Genomic DNA, 12,007 nt, shown 5'->3' on the forward strand with positions numbered 1-12,007 from the left:
CTCTCTAATACGTCATCTGCTATTTTACGTCACCATGTTGGCCAGGATGATCTCGATCTCGACCTCATGATCTGCCCGCCTTGGCCTCCCAAAAAGCTAGGATTACAGGAGTGAGCCACTGCGCCTGGCCAAGGGTGCTAGCTTTTTAAGTGTCTATTCCAAAAAAGCAGAACTGGCCTGCTCTCTTCCATGAGCCAACTATGAACCAGGCTCTCTAATACGTCATCTGCTATTTTACGTCACCAAAGCCTTCCTATATCAGACATGGGAGCTTTGGAACCTCATTCCCATTTCTTAGATTATGAAACTGAAGTCCAGGTCATACAGCTTAAAAGAGGGAAAAACAGAATCTGAGCATTTTCCTGACTCCAAAGCTGGAGACCGCTGAGTCTTGTAGCCTCGTCCAACTCTTATTTATGGTGCAGGAAGCAGAAACAACCAAGAGAAGGGAGAGCGACTGCCCACGGTCACTCAGGTGACAAAGGGCAGGGCTGGGACTCAATCCAGGCCACCTGGGTCATCATTCAGTCCTCTGTGTGCTCGCAGCTCCTGCTGCCCCATCCCCGGCCTGGATCTCTCTCCAGGAGCTGGATGTTCATGAGCCCCACTCCTGGATACGGGTTTCCAGTCAGCTCTGACATAATGTGCTGGGAATTCTCCAAGCATCTCTTAGACCCAAGCTGGGTCCTGGCTGTGCTCCCATTTTGCTGCGTTGAGCAAAGGCAAGCCACTTCACCACCCAGGGCCTCGATTTTTCTCATGTGTAAAATGGGACTAAGGATCTTGTGTTGTGATAAAGATTAAGAAGATACTAATAAAGCATTTATGCTGATCGGAGGCACATAGGGGGTAGTGAGCAAGTGGTCCTTTCTCACCCTGGTGCTCACCTGAGACATCAGCACCTCCCTGGTGGTCTCAGTTTCTCTTCTTGTCTCTAAGCTCTACCCCTGCAGAATTCCAGCACTGAACTTGGGAGCATGCGTGCACACACACACAAACACACACACACGTACACGCACACATGCACACACACGCGCGCACATACACACACACAGCATTTTCCAATAACCCTGTGAACTAAAAGCAGAGAATGCTGCCAGCCTCATGCCAGCACTCTGGGCTGAGCAGCCAGGGAACATGGTGAGCTTTTTTTAATGCTACAAAACGTATCATTTCAGTTTTACGACCCCCTAGTTCTTGAATGTCCATAAAAGTTGTTCCAGTCACATCATCTCTCAGATACTTAATGAAAGGCAAAGTGCCAAAATAAGAAGTCACAGCTTTTTAGCTTTTGTTCCACCTCCCCAGAAGGCCAGCTTTTCTCCTCGGCTGGGTTCGCTCTGGCCCCAGGGAGACATTGCACTGCTCCAATTCAAGTTATGGTTCTTTGTTCCATTATGGAGGGATGGGATTCCTGGGCTGGCCCTCCCACACTGTGTTGTTGTAGCTGCATAGTTTAGGTGGGAAGGAAAACACAGTGCCTCCAATGCCCCATCCCCGTCCCCAGCCCTGGCCCAACTCACCTTTTTGACTGCTGCAGGACCTGGGGTGCATCCAGGGCTGAGAGGTTGGGCTTGGCTCTGTGGAGCCAGCCCATGAGGTCATACCGCACAGGGTCCCATCCCAGCTGGTGGAAAATCTCACACTGGAGGGGCTGCTCACAGGTCCGCAGGGCAGAGGACTCTGGAAAGAGACATGGTGGCATGAGTGCTAGGGCCTGGTGGGGACACATTGCAATCAGCTGGCATCCCCTAAACACACAGTATCCATCTTAATGTGTTTCCAGATAGCTAAAGCTCATGGTTGAAGGTACCCACGTTTCTCCTGCTATAGTGAATTTGTGTACATTATTTCCAAAGTGGATTTTATTCTTTCTTGCTTTCTTAAATCTAGGATACCTGCTTTTCCCAAACATCATTTGCATACTCAATCTCCTCGAGTTTTTCTATATATATAACCACATATCACCTGGGCTGTGATTTACTTAATGTTTTCTTTAAATCGACTTACATTTTCACAAGTACAGTACATTCATTTTAAAAGAAGAATCATATTGCAGATTTGATGTGCAAGACATGTTCGTTTTCTGATATGCATGGCAATGATGATGAAATATTTTTAAAATATTTAGTTATATGCCATGTAAAATCATTTTGAACACCATCAACCAAATAAATACAGGGAGTACTTTTGGGAGATATGGGCACATTGGTTTCAAGAGACAGGGTGGGAGAAACAAATGGGCCTGATCTTGGGGGCTAGAGAAATCCTAGGTTCTTTACCATTTATTACTGTGTGAAGGGCGCTGAGCCCAGTAAGTCTCTGAGCATCAGTTTCCTCCTTTGTAAAATGTGGATTAAATAATGCATACCTCCCAGAGTGGCTTATGGCTTAAAGGAGATAATGTACGTAAAATATTTTAGTACAGTGTCCAGCACATAATGGTCACTCAGTCGGCAGTAATGGTTGTCACTGCCCTTGACTGCACTTAAACCTTTGCTGGTGTTCCCGAATCATGAAGTGTTGTTTATGCTCACATCCCCAGTGCCCAGCATCATGCTTGGCACAGGCAGAGTCCAGAAGTGCTTGCAGAATGAATGCATGGGTTAATTAAGGGATTGCTATTCATTTATTATATCACTCTAACTATTGCGATGCTCACAGGTTGCAATCACAGGTTTGGGATAGATGTCCCCACACTGAATGACCGCAGATGGATTTTTTTTGTTTGTTTGTTTTTTTTGAGACAGAGTTTCGCTCTTGTCGCCCAGACTGGAGTGCAATGGAGTGATCTCGGCTCACTGTAACCTCCACCTCCCAGGTTCAAGCAATTCTTCTGCCGCAGCCTCTCGAGTAGCTGGGATTACAGGCATGAACCAATATGCCCAGCTAATTTTGTATTTTTAGTAGAGACAGGGTTTCACCATGTTGGCCAGGCTGGTCTCGAACTCCTGACCTCAAGTGATCTGCCGGCCTCGGCCTCCCACAATGCTGGGATTACAGGCATAAGCTACTGCACCCGGTCCCCAAATGGATTCCTATTAAGAGTGGTCAGATTATTATGACTCTTGGATCTATCCGGAACGATCTTACTTTGCTTTCCCATCCTGCTATTGCCAACGTACTTGTATGCATGAGGGTCCTAAGTCTTCCCCTCAAATCCTAATTTGCTGCCTCTAAACTCCAGTAAGCTAGGAAACAAAGGACCTGCATTTCTTGAAACTCCCTGAAAAATAAAGCAGTGTGAGACTCTGCAGCTTTCATGAGCCTGTGTAGGAGTAAAGGGCGTGGCATCTGCCACCTGTGTGGTTGCTTAGAGGTACTCTGTGCTCACTTCCCAGATTGCCCCTGTCCAGGATAACGGAAGTTACCAACACAGAACCCTTCTAGCGAAGTGAAGTTTCCCTGTTTCAAGAGTGTCCTGTGAGGCTTTCAGAGCCGTGCAGTCCCTGCCCTCAAGAAAGTCCCCTTCCAATGGTAGAGTAAAGCACCCATGGGGAGCGAGGTGACAAAGCACACACCAGACTTTGGCGCAAACGTCCACGCTGCATTTGCAATGCCACAGGTATCTGTTTACCTGGCTGTCTCCTTCCACCGTACTGGAAGCAACCTCAGAGCAGGGACTAGTCGACTCATTGTTAGGCTCAGCGCCAGTACAGGGCTGGGCTCTGAATGAAGATCACGACCGAGTAGTGGACAGGGAAGAAAGAAGAAAGGATGTTGATGTTTGCTAAGCCCCGGCTCCTAGCACTCTCTGCTGGACATGCCAGCATGAGTGATTTCACTCTGGTTGGTGATGTGAGCATCTCTGGGCTGGTTTCTAGAAAACGACACTGAAGTTCAGAGACATGAGGCAGTTTGGCTAATGGGGCACAGCAGGATGAGGCCACAGGTCTGCTGGTCCAAAAGCCTTTCTCTGTCCAGGGTGGTGTCCAGTACATGGAGATGCCACATTTCCCAGGCAATGTCCTGGAAAACAGTACCCAGGTTCCAGGCCTGCTTGTTTCCCTCATTCACTCCTTTATCCTGAAGTTGACTTTTATTCCACAATTTTGTCCATGAAAGCATTTCCCGTGAAGTCTTTGGCTTTCGGGAGCCCCGTGGATACTTCTGGAAGATGGAGCTTTATCCAGCATATCTCTCTCACAACTTCAGGCTTCGTCACCTCCCCCAGGAGCCTGGACCCCCAGACAGGGCCCCCTCAGCCTCTGCAGGTCACACTCAGAGGTTGATGAGGGCCTGTCACCTGACTGTCCCCTGTGCCTGGGCTCCATGAGGGCTGATCCCTGCTGACCCTTGTGAGAACACCCAGCAAATGTACCTGAGGTAAGGGAAAGAGGTCATAAACAGCGAGCCCTGGGTTAGCCGGAAGGCCCCAAGTGTTCTGGATGATCGAATGTTCTCATTAACTCAGAGCCAACCAGAAAGCAATAGGGGAAGATAACTATTTTTTCTTTTGAAACAAAATGTCATAATTAATGTGTCTTATCAGGTGGTTTAAGGCAAAGGATGTGGACAGAGTCTCTCCCTTGGGAACTGAGGGCTTTATAGCATCCTGCTAGGGATGTCTGCGACGGACACGATAGACCTCATGGATAAAGGGGAGGGGCCCCCAATCTAACCACATCCCCTTCTGCCCACTCCAGCCTCACTCTGCCATATGCCTTCTGCTTCCAACCCTACTTTCCATCTCTTTTGCCTACAAGGCAGGATCCAGAAAACATTTCCTTTGATAATACATTTCATTGATTCTGGATCACTGAGTTTTCACATATTCATCAGTTTTGTAAAAAGTATTCACTGTGCACCTCATCCCGCCAGCTGTGCCAGCTGTCATCCCCACAGAGGTGACCAGCCTTGCCCCTGTCACCATGCAGCTGGCCTTCCCCAAGGGGAAATTACTGATGAGCAAGTGTGAGACATGCCCTGGTGACCAAAGCAGCAGGGAAGAGAAAAACCGGGGAGGGAGCCAGGATCACAGGCAGGGAGGGGTCACTGCTTTTCACAAGGAGGTCAGGGAAAGGCCATGGGCGGCACTGGGCTGGAATGTGGCGGAAGGGCCCCCCAGGCAGAAGGAGCTGCTGACGTCAGGGCCCAGAGGTGGGAATGTGCATGGTATGTTTGAAGAGCAGCAAAGAGAGCTGTGTGATGGGAACAGGAGAGGGGAGGGGAACATGCAGATACGGCCTTGTTAATATGAGGGCCCTGGGGAGACAGTGAACAGGAACAACTGCCCTTGGGGAGCACAGGGTCGTAGGGAGAATGGCAACAAGCAAGCAAGCAGAGAAACAACCACAACTTCACAGAGCCTGGCAAGGGCCCTGAAGGAGGAAACGGAATTGTGATGGGGTAGTGAGGCTGCCAGGGGGACAGCTTCAGACAGGGCAGGGAAGGCGTCTAAAGGGGGACCCCTGAGCAGAGAGCTGAAAGAGGGGGAGGTGGAAATGCTCGGAGTACGCAGCACCTTCATCCTCACCACAGCCCCCGGGTTTCACCAGGACTGCTGTCCTACGGAACCGGGAGGGGACTTTCCAGGAGTCACCAACGGTGCAGTTGAGCAGTGAGCAGGAGCCACCTCAGGGCTCTGGGGCCCAAAGCCTGGGCTTCCCCAGCTCTTGTGAGATGGATCTCACTCTGAGATCTGAGTGAGATGCCTCCCTGCCTCCCCAAAATCTCCACTCCTGAGCCCATATCATACATACAGACAGGGGTCCCTTTGACAGCCTGGAGAGCCACAAGTCCGCCTGGCCTTTGGAGTGAGGCTGCCCAGGTTCAGTGCTAGCCCTGTGCTCGGCACCTACAGAGCCCTGGGAAGCCACTGGACCTCAGCAAGGACTCAATCACCTCCCTGTAGCTGAGGTGCAGTGAAGCCCACAGTCCTGGCTCCAACCAAGGGCTCCACAACTAGCAGTTTCTGCCACTCATTCATTCTCCTTCCCCAGCTAGCAAAGGGGCAGACACATCTCACACCCCAGGCTGCGTGGAGGGGAATCCATCATTGCCAGGATTAAGTAAATGCCAGGACCCCTGCAGGGTGAGCACCGCCAGGGCCACGGCATGACTTCCTAGGTCCTAGGCACTTTTGCTTTTATGGGCACCTTCCTCCATGAAAATATATACACACACACACATATACACAAATGCACAGACATGTATACAAATACACTCATACATCTCATACATATATACACATATATACACACACACACAAACACACCCATACGTATATACACATATATACACACATATACACACATACACAAACACACTCATACATATGTACACACATATATACAAACACACTCATACATATGTACACACATATATACAAACACATACATATGTACACACATATACACATGCACACACGTATACAAACACACTCACATATATACAAACATATACACACATACACACATATATACACACATACACATACATACATATATACACACACATACATATATACACACATATACACACATGCACACACGTATACACACTCATACGTACATACACACATACACACATACATATATACACACATACACAAGTGTATACACACTCATACATATATACACACACATGCACACATATATACAAATACACATATACACACACACGTATACACTCATACATATATACACACACACATACATATATACACACACATATATACAAGCATACGCACTACATACATACCCTCACATATACAAACAACTAGACATACACACACACATGCACACACACAGGCACACACGAATACACACATACACATATAGGCACACATATACACATATATACACATGTGTTCACACATATACACATATATTTACACACAGGCATACCCATATACACACACATACACACATACGGTTGTGCAATGGGAGGTGGAGATGCCTCCCTGCCTCCCCAAAATCTCCACTCCTGAGCCCATACCATACCTACAGACAGGGGTCCCTTTGACAGTCTGGAGAGCCACGAGTCCGCCTGGCCTTTGGAGTGAGAACTCCAAGAACTGCATCATTAGGTGATTCAGTCCTTGTGGGAACACCATAGGGTATGCTTACACCAACCTAGATGGTACAGCCTACCACACACATAGGCTATATGTACAGCCCATGGCTCCTAACTGCAAACCTGTACAGCATGGGACCACACTGAATACTGTAAGCCACCATAACACAATGGTAAGTACTTGTATATCTAAACACATCTAAACCTAGAAAAGGTGCAGTAAAAATATGGTATTATCATCTTATGGAATCACCATTTGTATGCACAGTCCGTTGACTGAAACATTGCCAGGCGGTGCATGACTGTGTGTGTGTAATCCCAGCACTTTGGGAGGCCGAGGCGGGTGGATCACTTGAAGTCAGTAGTTCCAGACCAGCCTGGCCAACATGGTGACACCCCATCTCTACTAAAAATACAAAAAATTAGCCAGGCATGGTGGCAGGCGCCTGTAATCCCAGCTACTCAGGAAGCTGAGGCAGGAGAATTGCTTGAACCCGGGAGGCAGAGGTTGCAGTGAGCCGAGATCACGCCACTGCACTCCAGCCTGGGCAACAAGAGTGAAACTCCCTCTCTCTCTCTCTCTATGTGTGTGTGTATATATATGTATATGTGTGTATGTGTGCATATGTTTGTATATATGTGAGTGTGTTTGTATACGTGTGTGCATGTGTATACATATGTATGTGTTTGTATATATGTGTGTATGTGTGTACATATGTATGAGTGTGTATATATGTGTGTGTATATATGTATACATATACGTATATATGTATATATACACACATATTATATATACATATAAATTATACATATACACACATGTGTATATGTATAATTTAATATATAGGCACATATTAAAGAATTGCACTTGACCTAAAAGTTCTTTTCCGTTCCAGAAATTAAAACATTTTCTGGGAGAGAACAGCACACAGTGGGCACACAGTGGGATGAGGAGGGAGAGCATCAGGAAGAATAGCTAATGGATGCTGGGCTTAATACCTGAGTGACGGGACAATCTGTGCAGTAAATCACCATGGCACACATTTACCTATATAACAAACCTCCACATCCTGCACATGTACCCCGACCTTAAAATTTAAAACAATTTAAAACGACATTTTCATGGGCCCCCAGAACACCAGGCACTGTGCCTCCATGATGGGCAGAGAAGTCAGCTCTGCGCCAGTCACTGGCAGAGAAAAGCTGTCTGGGAATAATTGAGGAATTTGCACTGTGAGCTTGCTCCAGGGAGAGCTGCAGGAGGCATCAGATGCTGTTGCTGCTTCACTGGTTAGACAATCCTGTCCGGATGTGGGCACAGAAATCCACCATGAAAGTCTCAGACAGAGGCCTCTGCTGGTCACCATAGGGCGGAAGCTTCTGCCGGCACTCACTCACTGGATGGTGACTCTTCTCCCAATTTCTTATAAGCCGTTCCAGTTGGACAATCACCCGAAACATTCCATCAAGATGCATCTGTCTACATCTCCAACGACTTCAACGCGGCCAAATCCAATGGTCATTCCTCAGCCCATACCTCATTTGACCTTTCAGCCCCATTTGATAAGGTCGATCCCTCCCTCCTCCTGTGGCGTTCAGGGAGTCACATTCTCCTGGGTTTCCCACCTGCCTCCCTGACCACACCTCAGTCTCCTGTGCTGGTTGTTTGCCTTGTTCCTGACACCTTGACATAGGAATGTCCCAGAATCTAGTCCTTGGACATCTTCTCAGCCAAGCCTCATTCTCTCAGTGACCTCAACCAGAGCCACAGTCCTCAGTCTTCTTCTTTCAGACGCACCTGCCTTGCTGTCTCTTCTCTGCTGGAAGGGCAGTCCCATGTGGGTGAAGATGTGTGTTTTCTTCACTGATGCATCTCCTGGGCTAGGACAGTGGCTGCCACGTATTAGGTGCTCCACCCATATTTTCTGAATGGACCAAGGAATGAATGAGGAAGAACACACATCCTGGCCTCAAAGACGGTTGGGACTGATAAGATCACTAAGCACATTTACCTTCTTTATTTTTTTTTTTCAGATAGAATTTCACTCTTGGCCGGGCGCGGTGGCTCAAGCCTGTAATCCCAGCACTTTGGGAGGCCGAGACGGGTGGATCACGAGGTCAGGAGATCGAGACCATCCTGGCGAACACAATGAAACCCCGTCTCTACTAAAAAAATACAAAAAAACTAGCCGGGCGAGGTGGCAGGCGCCTGTAATCCCAGCCACTTGGGAGGCTGAGGCAGGAGAATGGCGTGAACCCGGGAGGCGGAGCTTGCAGTGAGCTGAGATCCGGCCACTGCACTCCAGCCCGGGCGACAGAGCAAGACTCCGTCTCAAAAAAAAAAAGAATTTCACTCTTGTTTTCCAGGCTGGAGTGCCATGGTGCGATCTTGGCTCATTGCAACCTCCACCTCCCAGGTTCAAGAGATTCTCCTGCCTCAGCCTCCCAAGTAGCTAGGACTACAGGCGTGTGCCATCACACCCAGCTAATTTTTTGAATTTTTAGTAGAGATGGGTTTTCACCATGTTGGCCAAGCTGGTCTGGAACTCCTGACCTCAAGTGATCCACCCGCCTCGGCCTCCCAAAGTGCTGTGATTACAGGCGTGAACCACCACGCCCAGCCAGTACCTTTGCCTTCTTAAGTGCCTAGTGGTGTGGGGATCTGAGTCTCAGATCCAGATAAACCATGTTTTGAATCTGCCTTTTGACCCTTCTCCTCTGGGTGACCTTGCACAGGCATTTCTGGAACTCAGTTTGGGAATAAGAATATGTATCTCTAAGTATGGAGCAGAATGCTACCAGAAGATATCCATAAAGCTGAGTATGCAGCTCTGAGTGGAGCAATGCAACACTCCCCAACCCCAGAATCACGTTCTCTGTCACCATCAACATCCTCATTCTCATCAATAAACCTGCAACACCTTGCCCCTGGTGACAAAGCTCTGCACGCACATAATATGACCCAATCATCGTAGTAGAAATGGTAGAGAAAAAGGGGCAAGGGGTGACTTCTTTCCCCATTTTAAAAACATATCAACTAAGACTATGAGAGGTTTGCCCCACATCATGCAGGGGAAAGTAGAAATAACTAGATTTCAACTTGGAGCCTATGGATACCGAATCTCATGATCACTTTGTTCTGGTTTCACGTCTTCATCTCCCCTCTTGCTCCTCCTTCCACCAATCCAACTCCCACCAAGTGCTATGGACTTTACCTGCTAAACACCTCCAGAAGCTTCTACCTACTGGGGCAGGCCAGCTCCTCTCTCACCACGGCCAGCTCCTCTCTCACCCTGGCCACCTGCCTTCCTACCATATCTTCACACTACAGCCTCAGGGAACTTTCCAGAATGTGAAGCTCATCATGCCTCCCACTGCCTAGAATCCTTCATGGCTTCTCGTTGCTCTAGGGTTAAGACCTTTGCATGACCAGCAAGAGTCTCTGCAGTCTGAGCCCAGAAGCCATCTCCAAACTTGTCCTGCATCATGTTCCTGGCTCTCTGTTAGATTCATCTGCATGCTTCTCCCACTGGTTACCAGAAAAATGAGATGCACCGACGCACCCCATCAGAGTGCAGTTGCAGGCTCAGTGTGCACACGTGCGCTTGCCTGTGAGTTTGTCCCTTCCCCCACGAGGACATGGCCCACTCCAGGCTGGTTAACTACCATATGGAACAGTACCCAGCACATAGGGGCTGCTCAATGTGTTTGTTGAATACTTGAATGAATGAAAGCACACACAGGCTCATGCACATTCACCTCTGCACGTTGGAGCCTCTGTGCAGGCCTTCTCAGGGCTTTTTCTGCAGCTGAGAAGGATAGATTCCAACACCCAGGCTGGACTCAGGCCCCATCCCCAGCTCGTTGCTTCCCTACCTTCAGTCCCAGCTCCTTTCTTCTCGAAGGCAGCACACAGACGCTTGAGCACCACACTGTCACTGGAGCCCTCTACACGGACTTCCTCATCCAAGACCCAGAAAAGGCCTTTGGCATCCTGGGCACCTCCTCCAGCTGGTAAGCGGACCTGGTAGGAGACCCAGGATTCATTGAAGGGCCCTGATCCCCATCAGAGGCCTGTCTTGGGCTTCTCTTCCCACCGATGGGGAATGGGAGCATCCAAGTTCCAAGCGTCAGGACTCAGAATGTGCCTACCCAAAACCATGCTCCCATTCACCCCAGACTCTCAGTGTTGAAGCCACGAAATGACAGCAACTGCTCATTTGCAAGCTGTCCAAATCCTGCCTCTGTGCTAACCTCCTGTGTGGTCTTGGGCAACTTACTACACTTCTCTGAGCCTTGTTTCCTCCTGTGTAATGGAGACTGAAAATACCTTCCTTGGAGGGCCGTGGTGAGGATTCAACAAAGGGAACCCTCTGGACATTGCACATTTCTAGATACATACAGGCAGCTGGTCTATTTGTGCACAATCAAACGAGAAAGGATTAATTCTGTCTGCATCATTTCCTCTAAGAAGTCCTTGTATTATTTAAACTAAAATCTTGGGGAGGAAAAAAAAACAACAATAAGCACTCAAAGAACATTTCAGAGAAGGCGAACATGATTCAATAGCACAGACGTAGAATTTTAAATCTAGCCATAAGCTTCAGAGACCATCTAGTTAACCCTGTAATGGTGCATATGGGAAACTGAGAGAGGCCTGGGGAGTTTAAAGGGCCTCTCTGAGGGCCCACAAGGAGGTGGCACAACCAAAAGAAGGCTAACAAGTGGTCATAGAGGAAATGCAATATGCACAGTGACCAACTGTCCTACTGTGCCCGGGACATGAAACTTTCAGTGCTAAAGTTGGGAAAGTCCTATGCAAACCAGGACAGTTGGTCACCCTAACTGAGGAATCCACACCCCTCAGAGGCCTAGAGAGGGGAAGGGGGCACATCCAGGGTCTCATGGATGGAGAGCCAAAGATGCAGAGCTGGAACTGGATCCCAGGTATCCTTCACCTTGGCCTTTTTCTTTTTCTTTTTTTTTTTTT

General features: G+C 48.3%; 1 protein-coding gene across 1 annotated transcript in view; it reads right to left on the bottom strand.

Moving 5' to 3' along the window:
* Positions 1-12,007, bottom strand: part of MYO18B (myosin XVIIIB) — a 289,839-nt gene that overhangs the window by 194,881 nt on the left and 82,951 nt on the right. Inside the window, exons 16-17 of the mRNA XM_011934846.1 lie at positions 10,894-11,041; positions 1,524-1,683 (exon numbers count right to left, since the gene is read on the bottom strand). Of these exons, the coding sequence (XP_011790236.1) occupies positions 1,524-1,683; positions 10,894-11,041 (308 nt within the window). The remainder of the gene's footprint in view (positions 1-1,523; positions 1,684-10,893; positions 11,042-12,007) is intronic.

This window comes from Colobus angolensis, unplaced genomic scaffold (genome assembly GCF_000951035.1).
Source record: "Colobus angolensis palliatus isolate OR3802 unplaced genomic scaffold, Cang.pa_1.0 Scaffold139, whole genome shotgun sequence".
In the NCBI taxonomy this organism is placed as follows: domain Eukaryota; kingdom Metazoa; phylum Chordata; class Mammalia; order Primates; family Cercopithecidae; genus Colobus; species Colobus angolensis.